General features: G+C 57.0%; 1 protein-coding gene across 3 annotated transcripts; it reads right to left on the bottom strand.

Moving 5' to 3' along the window:
• Positions 1-750: 750 nt before the first annotated feature.
• ACTN4 (actinin, alpha 4) lies at positions 751-14961 on the bottom strand. 3 transcript variants are annotated; one of them, XM_010566390.1, is made up of 21 exons: positions 14768-14903; positions 14341-14460; positions 11682-11768; positions 11482-11569; positions 10951-11029; positions 10686-10767; positions 10244-10329; positions 7359-7451; positions 7011-7241; positions 6513-6660; positions 5895-6045; positions 5062-5170; positions 4812-4952; positions 4399-4581; positions 3966-4100; positions 3404-3583; positions 2931-3077; positions 2458-2538; positions 2074-2139; positions 1584-1742; positions 751-1492 (listed from the first exon to the last, which is right to left on the bottom strand). In XM_010566390.1, the coding sequence occupies exons 1-21, from the start codon at positions 14790-14792 to the stop codon at positions 1334-1336; spliced, it is 2550 nt and encodes an 849-aa protein (XP_010564692.1). In that variant the 5' UTR covers positions 14793-14903; the 3' UTR covers positions 751-1333. The 3 variants fall into 3 exon arrangements, with proteins under 3 accessions (XP_010564692.1, XP_010564690.1, XP_010564689.1); XM_010566388.1 differs by lacking the exon at positions 2074-2139 and having other exon boundaries at positions 14768-14961; XM_010566387.1 differs by lacking the exons at positions 2074-2139; positions 10244-10329 and adding an exon at positions 9670-9755 and having other exon boundaries at positions 14768-14960.
• Between the last annotated feature and the right edge of the window lie 650 nt (positions 14962-15611).

Genomic DNA, 15611 nt, shown 5'->3' with positions numbered 1-15611 from the left:
ACCTGCCCCAAGGGCAGCTCGGCTGTGGGGCCGGGACCCCCAGCAGTTATGGGGCAGAGCTGGGATGTGGCAGCAGCTCCTGCCCCTCCGGATCTGCTTGGCTGTTTTTTCTCCATTTCAGCCATAATCTCCAAAAAAAACCCCAGGACAGAAACCTTCCTGGGAGGGTCCCGCTTCCTAAGGGCTTTTGAGCCAAATTACTGGGATTTTGGGGCTGGACACTGCCTGCCTCGTACTCCCCAGCAGAGCCACCCAGAAGGAGAAAGATGCATCTCGTTGCCCTTAAAAATCTGACACCTTTTATTGTCCTGTGCCCCAGGATCCTCCAAACAGACTCGAGCAGAGGTGGGGGGTCCCAGCTGTGGGGGGGGGGGTCCCCAGTGCTCCCCCGGCCCAGGACAGGAGGGACAACAGCAGTGAGGAATGGTACAGTCTCTGTCGTTAACAGTTATCAGCAATATTTTAATTACATGACAAAGAAAACCGGTAATATATGCTGCTAGGTGAATATATATTTATATAATAAATCCGTAAGTTAATAAAGTAAATAGGAACCTTCTGGCTTTCATTTAAATTTTAGAAGATCAGGCTTTTTTTTTTTTCGTTTTTGCTTTTTTTTTTTTTTTTTTAAGGTTTTTGGTCCTCAGAAAAACCTGCTCCAAGGTGGGAGGGACATGCTGGGGAGGGGGCTGCACTGGGGCGAGATTCCCACCCCCATCCCCGAGCTGGGGCAGAGGGGCCGAAGCCAGTTCCGCAAAGACCCCGTTCGGATTTTCTGCTACGGAGAGGCATAAATTAAAAGAGGGCAGAGGCAGGGCAGGAGGAGGGGTCTCCCTTTGAACATGCCAGCAGCTGGCAGCCGTCCTGTTCCGTCAGTTGAAAAAATAGAAGGGGTTTATATTAAAAAAAATAACCATCTGAGCCAGAGCTGCCAGGCGCGCTGAGACTCCCTGCTCCCCTGCCAAGAAACCCGAAGCGACTAAAAGGTGAGAACCCCCCCCACTCCCTGCCAGCTCGCAGCCTGCCCTCCCCGCAGAGCGAAGTGAAAAAAAAAAAAAAAACCACAAAACAACAGAACCCAAAATAAATCATTGCATAGGTACGTGGTCGGCATAATACGCAATAACCGGATGGTGGGGCGCCCGTGGCTTTTTCTGTGATCCCCTCCCCGGGAAGACCCCACAGCTGGAGGGAACAGCCGGTGTCGGTGTGTGTGTGTGTGTGTGTGTATGCAGAGCACGGAAGAAAAAAAAAAAAACCAAATGGGGGCTTGGCTCCTGCCGGGAAGCGCCAGCGCTTGGTGCTGCCGGTGCCGCCGCCACGGCGGCCGGGCTCAGAGGTCGCTCTCGCCGTAGAGCGCTGTGGAGAAGGACTTGTAGTCCAGGGCTCCGGGGATGGCATCGGGGCCCTGGTAAGGAGCCATGCGGGCAATGCAGTACTCCGCCTGGTCGGGGGGCAGCTCTCGCCGCAGCTCCTCAGCCGTGATGTAGTTCTGGGGTGGATTGGGGGGGGAAAAAAAAGGAGATGAACATCCACAGACCGCAGGGACAACTCCCGTCGCCAGTCGCCCCACCGTGCCTCACCTTGTCCCCGGCCAGGACTTTGAAGGAGGCGATGACTTGGTCAGCCGTGTCCGTGTCGGTGGTCTCCCGGGACATGAAGTCAATGAAAGCTTGGAAGGTGACGATCCCGCTGTTGTTGGGATCGACGACGCTCATTATCCGGTTGAATTCAGCATCACCCTGGTGGGAGGGGGACCGCGGTGAGAGGAGGGTGCACCAGACCTTTGCCGGGCTCTCCGGCGTTCGGTGATGGCCGCCAGACCTGGCTCAAGCCCACCGTGAGACCCCTCCGCCACACGGGAAGGGAATCTCCCGAGTCGTCAGGGATCACCGTGGCACAAACGAAGCGCCCAGAGTAGTTCCCGGCTTTTGGCACCGTCCCCTCCCGCCCCCAGCCCTCTCCCACCCGCCCTGCAGTGTGTGCCAGCCCCGGAGGTTTGCAGGCAATGAAAAGATTGGAAAGGGGAAAAAGTGGGGAAAAAAAAAAGGGGGGAAATAGCAGATAGCATACCAGGCTGTATCCCGTGGAGATAAGGAGGGCTCGGAAGTCATCGGTGTCCATGCTTCCCGTGCGCTTCTACTCCGAGAGGGTGAAGAGGAGGAAGAGGAGAGAGAGCCGGCCACAGAGGGCAGAGACGGAGAGCGCATGCAGAGACGGAGAGGAAGAGGAAGGAAAACCCAGGAGGGCAGGGAGGAATGGAGGAGAGAGAGAGGCAGAGATTCAGTTAAAGAAGGCGTTTTTGGCAGTCGACAGGGGAGGGAGGTCGCAGGGGGAAATCCAGCATGGATGTGGGCGGAGGAGCGTGGAAGGGGAGGAAGACCACGGAATGGGGAGGAAGAGAGAAAGGAGAGAGGTTAATGGCGTCTGCGGCCGCAGGGCGGCGAGGCTGGGTACCTGTCGGTCATTCTCCACGTCGTATCCCAAGCTGATGAGGCAGGCTTTGAACTCCTCTGGTCCCAGGGCACCGCCATGGTCCTGCGCCGCGGCACGGGGGGAAGCCGCGCCAGCCGTCGAGGGGGGGCATGAGGGGCCGGAGACATGCACCGGGGGCGGGTGTGGGAAGGGGGAGAGACATGTCGTTAGTGGAAGGCACACTGGCTTTGCTGCCTGGAGGAGGCTGAAAGCAGGGCTCTGTCACCCCCTCCACATCCTAGGGCTGCGTTCCAGCACCGGGGAGGGGGGGAAATAATCCCGTGGGTCTTGCTCCTCCGAAAGAGCAGCAGCGGCTTTGTTGGGGGGGGACACACATGATGAGGGGCAGCACGTCAGCTCCCTCTGCAACCCCTGCCCCGAGGGGAAGCCGACAGCCGAGACGCGAAGGCAGGTTTTGGCAGCATGGCCCCAGCGCGCTCGAGGTGCCCCGGTACCTTGTCGAAGTGGTTGAAGGAAGCCCTGAACTCCTGCATCTGCTCCTGGCTGATGCCCTTGGCGTCGCGGGTGAGGATTTGGTTCTCCACCTCGTTGATGGTGCGGGCAATGGTGGTGAGGAGCTGCTCCCAGCCCACGCGGATGTGCTGGAGGGTGAGAGGAGGGGTGAGGATCTCAGGGAAGGGACAACCTGGCTTGCCGAGTTGAGGCATGCCACCATTTGATGGTGATTCTTGTGGTGAGGGAAGCAGGAGTCACTGGATGGGAAGCAGCTACTGGTGACACCCCAGCACCCCGACTTGAGCCCAGGCTTTGGAAGGCTCCAACTAGAAGGGAGAGGGCACCTTTGGGTGTCACCGAACCCTCTGGGTGCACCAGGAGGGAGAGAGCTGAAGCCTGGCTCAGCTCTGCAAGGAAGGCTCAAAGGTCTCCCTTCACCATCCTCGAGTCTGGGCGGGCGAAGGGAACCCACCTCCATGGTGTAGTTGGTGTGCTTGTTGTCGAAGATCAGCGCCTCCTGAATGAGCTGGTGCTGCTGCTCCAGCAGGTCGATGTTGGGTTTGTAGTCCACGATGCTCTGCTCGTATTGCTTGAGGTGGTTGAGCTGGTCCTCCAGTGTGCCGTTCATCTCGATGGAGATACGCCCGATCTCCTGGAAGGTGGAGAGGGGGAAAACAACCCCAGCGGGGCCCGGTCAGGATCGGGCACACCAGGAGCAACTCCATGAGCTCTGAACCAACCCATCCATCCGCCTATGCCTGACGCGGGGGCTGACAGCTGCTAGCAAGCCTAAGCATGAGCCCCGGGGTGCACCGGGCTGATTTTATCAACGGATTCATCGCTTTCCCTTCTTTTTTGGAGCCAGGGCAATGCAGACACGGGGCAGCTCTTGCTCCAAAGTGAGGTTCCGAGGCTGCGGCTCTGCCCTCCCCAGCCCTCTGAACGGCAGATGGCACTCCGGCTCCGGCAGAGCCCACCAGCCGCCAGGATAACCGCTGCCAGCCACCCATCTCCAATGCCGGCCAAGCCCTCACCTCCATCTTGGTCTGGATCCAGGGCCCCACAATGTTGGCCTGGCTGGCAAACTGCCGACGTAAATGCTCGTTGGATTGCTGCTTGCTCTGCTCGTCGAGCAAGGCATGGTCCCTCTTTGGCACCAGCTGCTGGACCTGCGAGGAGAAGGGGATGGCGCTGGAAGAGCCACGGGCACCATGTGGCAGCGGGGACAAACCTTTGCCCGGGCTGTGGGGATCGAGGTATTTCAGAAAGGTGGCTACGGAAAGGCACAGCCGTGGAAACCCACGGTGCTCCAGGCACAAGGGGAAGGAACTTGTGGAGCGTCCGGCTGTGGAGGGAGCAGGAGCTACAGCCTCACAGACGATCCCTTCATTATTTACTGGCACACTAACAGATGGCCTCGCTGGCGCTTTGGCTACATGTGGTGCTGATGCTGGAGGAGGCACTTACCCGTTCCCACTTGGAGTTGATGATTTGCGGGGTTACAGAGGTGTAGGGGTTGTTCCCAGAGAGCTTGATGCTGTTGAAGTCTGCGATCCGCTGTGCTTCCCTCTGGATGCCCAGGATGGCCTCACGCTCCTTGTCGGCGTCGGGCAGGGTGGACTTGAACTGGTCGTGAGCAGCAATGAGTCCCTGCAGGAGACAGGATGTGGGTTAGAGGCTGGGGCCAGGTTTGGGGAGCTGCTGTGAGAGTGATTTTATACCAGCTCATCCTTCCCCCCAAGAGAAGCTCCCTGGATCTTGCAGACCCCAGAGCTCGCACGAGAAACGGCCAAGCAGCCATCTCAAAACAGGAGGCAAACGTCTCTGTAGAAAGCTGAAGGCTACAGAGCCATCGCACCTCTCCTCCCGCGGCCTCCTACCTCGATCTCCTCGATGGTGTGGACGATGAACATGTCCTGAAGGTCTTCCATGGCGCTCTCCATCCAGTTGTTGAAGGGGGCCGCCCTCTTCGCATACTCCAGGTGCAGCTCGTCGATCATTTCCAGCTGCTTCTCTGTTTTCTGCACGTGGCCGGGAGGAGTTATAGGAGCAGAGGAAACCCCCACACCATGGTGGTCTTGTCCCCTCCATCCAGGGCAGGGAGCCAGCAAGGAGACGGGTTGTCCTTACCTCGAGAGCCTCTCTCCTGCTGTGTGTCAAGGAGCCTAGAACATCCCACTGGTCGCAGATCTTCTGGCACCGAGCATTCACACTGGGCGAGTCGTAGTAATCCAGCTCGCTTTAGCAGGGGGAAGAAACACAGCAGCGTGAGGAGACGGGGCAGGTGCAGAGTTTGGGGCTGGAAGGGACCACGAGAGCCGCTTTGGGATGGGCTAAAGCCCCCCCACATCACTGCCAGCCACATCCCAACGCAGGCACGTGCTCAGCTACGAGCGGCCCTTCCAGTGGCTTTCAGAGCTCCCGCTGAGGCGGCGAGCAGGGCAAGCTCTGCCGACGGCGACACCGGAGCTCATTAAAAGCCCAGCACGCACAAGACCGGCTCCTGCCTGAGCCGCCACGGCTCCTCGGCTCCTGCCTCGCTCCTTGCTGCAGCGTTTTCCATGCTCCTCAGCCGCATGTCCCCGTTTCCCGGTTGTCAGTGACTCAGGCCACTGGAATAAGGGCTCCATTCATGGCTTGGCCCTGCCTTTGGCTTTCAGTGTACTAATTGTGTGCAAGTTTATCTGACTGGGGGGAAGAAAAAAAAGAGCTGGGCTGCCCAGGCTGCCTTACAATAACCGTATTCTAGCAGTGGAGAAAACAGGAGGGGGAAGGGACAGGCAGAACAATAGGGGCACTGTGCAGAGGAGGCAGCCACCGGCGCGGCGCTCGGAGGTGAGCCGCGGTCCGGGTTTTGCCGTGAGACTCCCGGTACGAAAGGTTTTGCAGAGAGCAGGGGAGGAAGGGGCCAAAGCTCAGAGTGTCCCAGGGTCCCCGGAGTATTCGAGGGTGTGGAGACGTACTTGAGTTCCTGCGCGATTGCTGCGATCTGCTCCACGCGGTCCTGGTGTGCTGCCAGATCGCTCTCGAAGGCTTCATGCTTCCTGATGAGGGCTTTGATGTCCGACAGGGTGGCGGTTTCATAGTCCTTCTGCTTCAGCATGGCTTCCTTGCCTAGGGACAGAGGAGCGAGGGCTGTCACCTCCCTGGCAGGGCTGACACTTTGTCCCCCTCTGAATGCGCTCGGAGAGGCACCGAGGCGAGTCCTCCGGCTTGCAGGAGGCATCTCCTCAGAAGACAGACCCCAAACGAACAGCTTTTTCCCCTTGCCCAAGCTGATACGTATCCAGAAACCCTGAAATAACAAAGAGCATCTCCAAGACGTGCTGATCTTAGAGCAGGGAAAGGGGACAGGGACCCTGGTTGCTCACACCAGCAGCTCGCCACCATGTTGGCCCCGCTGCTGCAGTCCACAGCACGGATGGTCCCTCCTGCTCCCGGAGAAGCAGGGCAGCTCACAGATTTTAATAGGGTCAAGGTGCTTTCCGAGAGCTTCGTCACTCTCAGGGTGACCCGCCTGTGATGGACACAAAACCTCCCCATCCCCCCCGCCACCTAAAAGTGCCCCCCCGACCCACTACCTTCGGTCCAGGCCTCGTGGATGGATGCCTTCTGCCTGAACTTCTCAGCCAGGTGGTCGAGCCGCTCCAGCCGCCTGATCTCGTTCAGCAGCCATTCCTCATAGCCCTTCTCAGCTTGCTCCAAGTGCTGCCAGCCGTTATTGATGTCCTGGGGACAAGGCAGAGGGGCCTCGGGCTCAGGGGTCCACCAGGGTGGGAATGACTGTTTTTTCCCCAACTCCTCATTGTCACTGCCACCAGCAGCAGGGTCCCCTCCTCCCCCTCCGAAGCTGTTCTGGCCAGTTTGGGAGCCCTGTCTTACATCAGCGCGGGTTTTGGGAGAAGCTGAAGAGGAATCCATCTCCAAAACCCCTCTGGGAGCACAGGATAGGAGCTCCAGCTTCCATGCTCTCACCCACAGTACTCAGAATGCTTGGACCCCCCCTTCCACCTCATCACCCCCTGGTCTCCCAACTCTACTCCCCCTTGCCAGCGTAGGATGCTCCAGGAGCTGCTCACCGAGACCATCTTCCCCTCGGAGGGCATGAAAGCAGGCCTGTTGCTCAGCCGGAGCTTCGTCTGCAGGGTGTTGAAGTTGATCTCCAGCTGGCATTTCTCCTGCACTTTGGGGGGCTTGTGGACGCGCCGGTAGTCACGGAAGTCTTCCAGCTTCTGCTGCATCTCCTGTATGGTCTTCTGCGGGCTGCGGTCCTCCAGCCAAGGGATGGTACGCTTGATCCACTCCAGCAGCTGTGGGGGGGAATGGGATTTGATGGGTGGGAGGTGGAGAACAGCAGAGGGAGGATGGCTTTAGGGGGCACGGGTCCCCCCCAACACCACCGGTGATGGAGCGGCCGGGTAGCTTACGTCAGAAGCGAGTTTCTCGTAGTCTTCCATGAGGTGCTCGTTCTCCTGGTTGACAGCCAGCACTTTGCAAATGCGGTTTGCTGCGGTCTCGGCCTGGAGGGGAAGAGCAGCACAAGGAAGGATTCAGAGCTGTGGAAAGCTGTGGTGCCCCAACTCGCATGTCCCCATCCCAACCAGACCTGTTCTGCCAGAGCAGCGCTCCGATTGGCCTGGGGGATTTGGGAGCCGCAGAGCATCCCCCTCCGGCAGCCCGGCTGGGTGCAGAGGATCTCTGAGCACCGTGCAGGGGAGACGCAGCCCGGTTTCGAGGCTGCAGAAAGTCAGGCTCCCCAAGACCATCACAGGCGACTTCCAGCACACCTCCAGCATCACTACCTCCGCATGAGCATCGTGGGTCAAACCTTACCAACAGCTTCACGGACAAGGCAAACTTGGGTTTCGAGTGCTGGAGCCCCGAAGCCTGTGGCCACACTGAGCGTGCTACTGTCACGAGCAAGACCTGCGCTGCCCCAGTGTTTTTCCTTCCCTGCTTTCTGTCCGGAGGCGCGCTGCCCTGCCGGGGTCAGGCACTGCTTTCCATGGAGTAGGAGAAAGCCCATCACACCCAGGCTGCTCCTCTTTTTTTTGTTTTTTTTTTTTTTTTTTGTTACCCATCTCTAAGCACCATCCTTTGGTCTTCTGCTCTTCCATGAAGGCAGATCCTCTCTACACTGGGTGGGAAGGTGAGGAGGAGGCAGAAAAGATAAGCTTGGGGGATCGAGTACCTTGGTAGGCAGCACAGAAAGAGTCCAAGAGGAGTTGAAAGCCAGACATCAACAGAAATAGTGGAGAGGGTCTACAGAAGGATGGGGAAGAGGAAAAACGAGTCGCCACAGGGGAAAAGTAAAAATAAATAAATAAAAAGAGAAAAGCTAGGCATCAGAGGTCTGAAACCCAAGGAAAAGGCAGGAGGGAGATGGGATGTGGCACCGGGCTGCTCCTCCTGCTCCCCCGGGTGCGGCTTAACCATGTTAGCCACGCTCCCCGCCGAAGCCAGGCACTGCCGCCTCCCAGCACGGCGCAGAAGAAAACAGCACATGTTCCCGCAGCTAATCGAGGCCAGCTGATGAGGAGGGCACACCAGCCTGGAGCGGACCAGCAAGAATAAAAACCACCTGCCAGGTTGGGATTTGCAGTGCTCCAGATGCAGGCTGCTGCTGCAGGGGTTTCACACAGCCAGAAAATTAACCCCAACCTTCATTAACCATCCCACAGCTGCACAGGACCTCCAGCCAGTGTAAAACCTGCGATGCCAGCGCCTGCAGAGCAGCTGTCGGCGGTGGAGCCATGCAGAGACAGGGTCTCTGCCTTTTGGGTTTACCCCCCTTTGGGACAGCAGCTTCCCAAAGCCGTGGGTAGCAGTGGCAGCCCGTGCCGTGGGGCAGCCGTCCTCGAGAGCTTGGCACTGGCCACACTCGGAGGGGTCTGACCACAATTCAGCTGTGCGGATCAAGACCTGGTTTGCTTCCACACAAGCTGAGGTTCAGCCCCAGCTCTTCACATGCCGATGGCTTTCTCAGCCTCCAGCTGTCCGAAAGGCTCACTCGCTTCCTGAATCCCTCTGATTAGCACAAAATGGTAATTGCTAATCTGCCCGAAACAGCAATGTCTCTTAAAACACACCCACCACGCTGCGAGCCACCTCGCTTTTGGGTCTAACGTGAGATGTTTAGGAAGGAAGGAAAGGAAAGGAAAGGAAAGGGCAGCTGAGTGATGGTACTGAGCGGGGAGGTAGGTCAGGAGCCCTCCCCAGGCACCCCACAGTGACAGGCAGCACCCTGACACGATGACGGATTTCGTGCCTGGCTCTGAGTGCTGGTCTAACGAGTCTCGCTAACGAAGGTCTCAGACTGGGCTGGAGGGAACACCAGCCCCCCCTCTCCCCAAGCCCGCAGGTAAAGCTGATTTAAGACATCACCTCGAGCTCTCGCAAGCCCAGATTGCACCGAAGAGATGCATCAGAAACCCAGGTCGTGGTGCAAACCAGGACTCGGGCTCTCCTCAGTTTACCCAGGTTACCTCCTGCCCATACGGTGACAAAAGCCCAGCTAGGCTAAGCCTGGAAAGTCTTCTCCAGTGCAGGAGCCAGCCCAGCTCTCCTCCTGGACAGGAGTTTATGCTTTGCCCTTTTCCCGAGTGAAGCGGAGCTAAAGCTAGCCCCGTTTTTATGCTTCCAGAAGCCGTGCAGCAGCGCAACAACCCTCGGGAGACCGAAGGTCCGATGTTAGTAGCAGCTTGACCCAAGCGCGCAGCTCCACCCAGCAAAGCTCACCTTCTGAGCACCCGAGAAAGCGTGGTAGAAGCAGGAAACGTATGTCATGATGGCCTTCTCATCGGGCCTGAGAGTGCCTACAATATCTGCGCAGAGAGAAAGGGAGGAGAGAGGGTGAAGAAGCGGCACGGCAATCCTCAACACCCCTCGGGCATGCAGCGGAGGGGAACAAGCGCTTGCTGGGACCTGGGATCCAAACCAGAGCTGGCTGATGGGGTTATTTTTGCCGCTGTGCTTCCCCTGCTTAATAGCTCAGCCTCTTAGAAAGTGCTGAGGCTTCGTTTTGAGATATATCTGAGCTCCCAAGACTCATTAAGCAGCTTCAGGAAGCTCCTTTCTGCCCCAGGTTAGTGCCAGGCTGGTGCTCTGCCAGCCCCTTGGCCCAGCTGCACTAGTGTCACATTACAGACAGATTTGGGGAAGCCGAGTGGCTTTTTAAACCCATGTGAACGAGCTGAGGCCTGGTTCCCAAGTCAACAAGAGACAAAACGGCCATCTGAAAGAGAAGTCGCATGAGTGTAGGATGCTGCAGTCGGAAATGTTACAGCAAGATGGACACAGCTGCCTCCGGTACCTTCTGAGCCCCAGAAAAGGCATGGTAGAAGCTCGACACATAGGTCATGATGGCTTTCTCGTCGGGGCGAGCTGTGTTGACAATGTCTGCAAGTGAACAACAAGGGTTAGACTGAGAGGGGGATGTTCGCCACCTCTGGCACGAGCCAGGCTCGCTCTCCACGCTGTGCCTAGGAGCCAGCTCCTCTTTAGGCTGGAATCCCACAAACAAGCAGTGCTTAAAAGCCAGATAAATATACCTGTATGGGCAGAAGAGTGTGTTAAATACAGTGCCCTGACGTTAAACCACCTCCCTCCCCTGCTCTGAGCAAGGCTGGCCGCTGGCACACTTCCTTGGGCACCCAAAGGAGTGGATCTTCCATCAAGGACCCGGATGTTTATGGCATGTGGACAACGTCACCCTTTGGCAGTGCGTTACAGCTCGAAACACCCGGAGAGCTTACCCTCTGCATCCAGCATCTTGGGGATGTCAAGGTACTTCTCTGCCACTTCGAAGGCATTGTTCAGATTTGTCACGGGGTCATCCTAGAGAGAGGAGAAGAGCTAATGAAGAGAGCTGGTGGCCGAGGGCTGCAGGGAGCCCAGACACCTTGCTGAGGCAGTTAAGCAGATGAGTGGACAGACAGCCGTGCTTCTCCACCAGCTCAAAGCTCGGTTTTCAGTCGAGAAAAGCAGCAGAGAAGAGACTGCACTACCACTGAGTTTTACCTTTCTGAGTTTGTCATATTCGATGAGCTCCGGTCTGTGTCTGTGGATCAAGGCATTGAAAGCAAGACCATCCTTCCAGCTGCAAGAGAGGAGCGGAGAGTGAGATCTCTGTGCCAGCACAGGGCTTAAATTCGCACACGTGGATCCCCTGACATCCCTCTTGTCCACCCCTCCTCGGTTCACTAATTTATAGTAGAAAGGCCAAGATGAATTGTGCATCTTCCTCCGACCCTGGAAAACCTCTCCAGGAAAGGCAGCCCGGATAAGGGGCAGATATTTATGGGCTTGACTAGATAACCTTTAAAGGCCCCTTCCAACCCAAACTATTCTATGATTTCAGGTGTAACTGCAGCAGGAGAACAACAAAAAAATAGCACAAGCTGCATTTTCTCCTTCCAGCCGCGCTGTGCTGAAAGCTTCGCCACTGAATATTTCAGAGGAGCCTCAAAGCCCAGGGGAGCAGCACTAATGCCTACTGCAGCATGTGAAGGAGCGGATCTCAGAGCCGAGGCGGACGCCGAGGAGGGTTACCTGATGTGGAAGTTCTGCACGTTGACGTTCTTGTAGGGAGCCGTCTTCCTCTGACACCACAGTAGCAAGCCCTCCTTCGCCGAGGTTTCTGCAAAGGGACACAGCAGGTCACAAACCAGCCGGAGCAGCCTTGCCAGCAGATTCGGAAAGTGGATTCGGTGTGTGATGCCGCCTGTGGTGCACGTATCCCCACCCCTTACCTTCCACTGAGATGTCCTGAATGGCAAATCTGAGGATAATGGTCCAGATCATGCCCAGCGTCATCTTCGCATTGCCATCGACTATCTCTGAAAGCCAAAGGTTAAAAACAGACATTCAGCTTCCCACGGCTGGAGACAGCCACTGTCCCTTCCCATCTACCGGGTAACTCCAAGAGATGCGGGAGCAGGGAGCCAGCGGGGAAGGTCTGCGGCTCTCCGGCACCTCATCGGGAAGTCCAACGCTAGGACTGCCCCTCCAGCACATCCAGAGAGACACCAGTTGCTTCGCAGCTTGGAAGGACAGGCGAGGAGCTCGTAAGATCTTCAGGGGAGCAGGATGCCAGAGAATGCCACCGGCATGCAGGCAGCTTCTTCCCCTCCCTGCTTTGCCTTTGGGTACAGAGAAACAGGCAGGAGCTGCCGGAGCAGCACCCCAGAGCCCAGATTTGGGCTCGCCACCCAACCCACCCCATGCTTTGATTTCGCTGCGCGCCTTTGTCTGGTACGTCGGAAGCGATGAGACGATCCCATAACATGCTGCTTGCTCTTCACCCACAACACGTCGGATCCCTGTCCCATGTCTTTCATGACCAAATAAGTCCAGAACTGGAACAAACATCCTCCAAAATAAACGTCTGCAAACTCAGTTTCACAATGGTGGTGTTAATGCCCAGCTCCGTCTCTGCCAGACCTTGGGCCAGCCGCATCTTCAGCGCATCCGGACGGTGACCTGCCACAGCCCGCGGCATCCCAAGCTGATGGGACAGCTTGTTCAACCACCGAGGAGAATGGAACCACGGTTCCCAAGAAGCTCTGGCCCACTCCTGGCCAGGGAGGCTGGAAGGTATCTCCTTGAACAAGCAGATGTGACATTTCTCACCTCTTGAGCAACCCAAGCGCTTGTTTTGGGGGGAGGTTGAGGGATTAAGTCAAGATGCTCAAGGAGCAGTTGCCTGCAGTGACCATTCAGCTGATGTGTGGGAGACTTTGGTGGATAAATGGCTGTTGTAACCGCCACCACACCCTCGCATCTTGTATTTTAATGTGGCACCAGTTGGAACATGCACCGGTTTCGGGAACAGGCAGTGTTCCCCAGCAAGGCAAGCAACGCCAGCCGACAAGACTTCAAAGATATAACTTTGGAGCGAGCTGCGGTCTTCCAGCCTATTCAAAAACTGGCTCTGCAAGGTGAGCTGCTGCCAAACGGGGCCCTGTCCCCTGCAAAAACCACCCCAAAGCTCTGGGGCAGCCCTTGGGCTTTGTCAGCAGTGAGTAAATCCCAAGGCAAGCGGTCCTGGCTGCTATGCAGACCGGGAAATCCTCTCCCCCAGCCCCAGGGAGGAGCACAGAGACCTCAGAACAAGGGAGGGAGGGAATTAAATCCGGTGTTTAACCCGCTTCTCTTTAGCTGGCAGGCTCTTGGCTTGCAGGACCGCGATGGTGCCGCGTCCTCTCCCACGTCAAGCTGGTGTTTGCAATGTGAACTCTTTGACGTCCACGTGTTTGGTGCAAAGGCGATGCTGAGCCTGTTCCCCAAGGCAAAGGACATGCTCTGTTTCATGTGCAACCAGAGAAAAACCGAAGCAAAGGTTTTTTTCTGCTCCGTTTGCCCAGGTTGATTTTCATGGGGACGGACCAAATCGACACAGCTGGGGCAGAGCTGGGAGCTGGCCTGGCCCTGGAGAACCCTGCGACTGAGGAAAATCAGAGATCCTCATCTAATGGGAGGAATTTTGTTTTTTAAACCATAATGCTTTTCCTGCCAGTACGAACACTAGGCAAGGCTCAAAGGGAACAGCAGGCAGAAGGACTTGGAACAACGCAGCTGCAAATATTTGGCTTTTCTAAAGGTTTGGTTTTTTTTTTCACCCGATCACCAATGGCAAATAGTCAAGGCAGCAGCAGGTACCCATGCGATGGGCCCTGCAGGAAGCCAAGCCTTCAATCGATCATCAAACCTCCCCGCCTGCAGGCTGAAAATCAACCGAAACACCTTGGGACGGCTCCTGCAGCGTGTCCGGCGCTTGCCACAGGAGAGAGGGAGTTCACACTTTGCCTAGCAAGCCTCACTTCGTCTGGGCTTGGGGCACGGGCTGGAAGGAGCCACTCTTTTCTCATGAGTCCAGCAAAACCGTGTTGCGCAACAGCATCCCTGAAAGAGCAGTGATCTTGGAGAAGAAGCCTGCGCCACCTTTAACCTCTGAGCTCCAACGTGGCGAGCAGCACTCACTCGGTACTTCCTGGACGGTGTGCACGGACTCCCCTGCGGCAGCCAGACCGGCGACGCCTCCCAGCTGACTCAACTGCGGACCGGTCGGCGGCCGCAGTGACAAACCCATGCCAACAATCCAGGTATGCCGCCCAGCACCGTGACTCACCCGCCACCCGGGGTGTGTAATATCACCTTCAAAATACCAGCTCCCGCTGTGCCCGCTGCCATAAAGTCAGGCAAATCGCAGGCAGGCGTTGCCGGCACATCTTTTGGGTGCCAGCGTCGGGTCCCCGCACCAGCTCGCGGTGTCACGCTGTGGGGCAGCGGGCAGAGACCGCGCGTCATGGTGACATGGTGGAGCTGGTGCTGGTGCCAGCTGGCAAGTTTTCCCACTACCCACCGTGGCCTGGATTGGGCCACCAAGACGTGCCAGAGGTCCAGACTCACCTTCAGCTCCTATAGAGACCAGCTTGACGCCTTTGCTGGCGATGAAATCGAGGGCTTTGTTCACGTTGTTGATTTTATGCACTCTCATTTTTCCCCGCTCTGGTTTTGGCAATCGTTCCCCTGAAAAGGAGAAGCCAGCAGGACTAAAGCTTTTTGTTTAAGGTTAACAGTGAAAGAACATGGAGGAGGATGAGTGTTTAGGAGGTGAGGCCACAGGACAAAAAACTTGCTTTGAGGTATATTGGCACATTAAAAAAACCAACAAACCCACCACCATCCTCAAATGCCGCTTTATAAACCTTGCAGGGACTCTCCTGCACACTTTGAATAGCACAGGTACAGGGGACATTGACAATACAGGCAGGAGGGATGGGAGGTCACACCAACACGTCCTGCCCAGCAAAAATATGGAGTAGGGGGGACTGACCTGAAATCACCTCCAGAAGCAGCATGAGCTTGAGGCCATCACGGAAATCCTCGTCGATGTTCTCTATCTGCGTGCCAGCCTTCCGCAGGTGGGAGTTGCACCAAGCTGTGAACGTCTGCGAGGACAAGGCAGGGAGAAGGACGGTCAGACCGGGAACCGGAGAAACCACCCCTCACTGTGAACTGATACACCGACTCCCCCTTTTCGGGGGCCGTACTCACCGTGTCCCCCCAGGCTGGTGCTGCTTGTCCCCATCTCCAACCCCTCGCCCCTCACCCACCCCTCCCCTGTGTTGTTGTCAAACCCCAGGACTAAGGGTTTGTGTGTTATTTTGCAGAATAAACAGGGAAACGGGGACCCTGCCGGCACACTGTGACGTCTGCTGGGAACAAAAGCCACCCCACGGCACTGGCAGATCCCCGGCTCCATTTTCTTTCCGGCAGGTTGCTCGCCGCAGGGACACTGGAGACCCATGGGGGCATTCGCCCCATGAAAGCTGCCAGACTCTGCCAAGCAAGCAGGAGGAAGGATGTCCTGGCTGGCAGCTGCCTGCAAAACAGGCAGCCAGCCCTGCCCACCCACGCTCCAGGAGCTGGAGGGGGGGTTTGCAGTAATGCCTTTGCCAGCAAGGGGAGAGGTTTTTCCGCTTCGTCCCCCCCCTCGGATGCTCAGTAGCAAATATTTGCTGGCAGTGGCTGGTGAAGGTCAAGACGACGAACTGCAAACAGCGCAGATTCCTGCACCGAGGCTTTGGGATGCGTCTCGGTCTCCCCGGGAGCAGGGCGTTATTTCCCAAAGGGGAACTGGGCATTCATGTACATTAAAGGTGCTGCCGGCTCGCAGT

The sequence above is a fragment of the Haliaeetus leucocephalus genome, unplaced genomic scaffold (assembly GCF_000737465.1).
Source record: "Haliaeetus leucocephalus isolate CR32 unplaced genomic scaffold, Haliaeetus_leucocephalus-4.0 Scaffold210, whole genome shotgun sequence".
NCBI classification, from domain to species: domain Eukaryota; kingdom Metazoa; phylum Chordata; class Aves; order Accipitriformes; family Accipitridae; genus Haliaeetus; species Haliaeetus leucocephalus.
The sequence above is the reverse complement of the archived record's forward strand: the minus strand, read 5'-3'. Positions and strand labels throughout refer to the sequence as shown.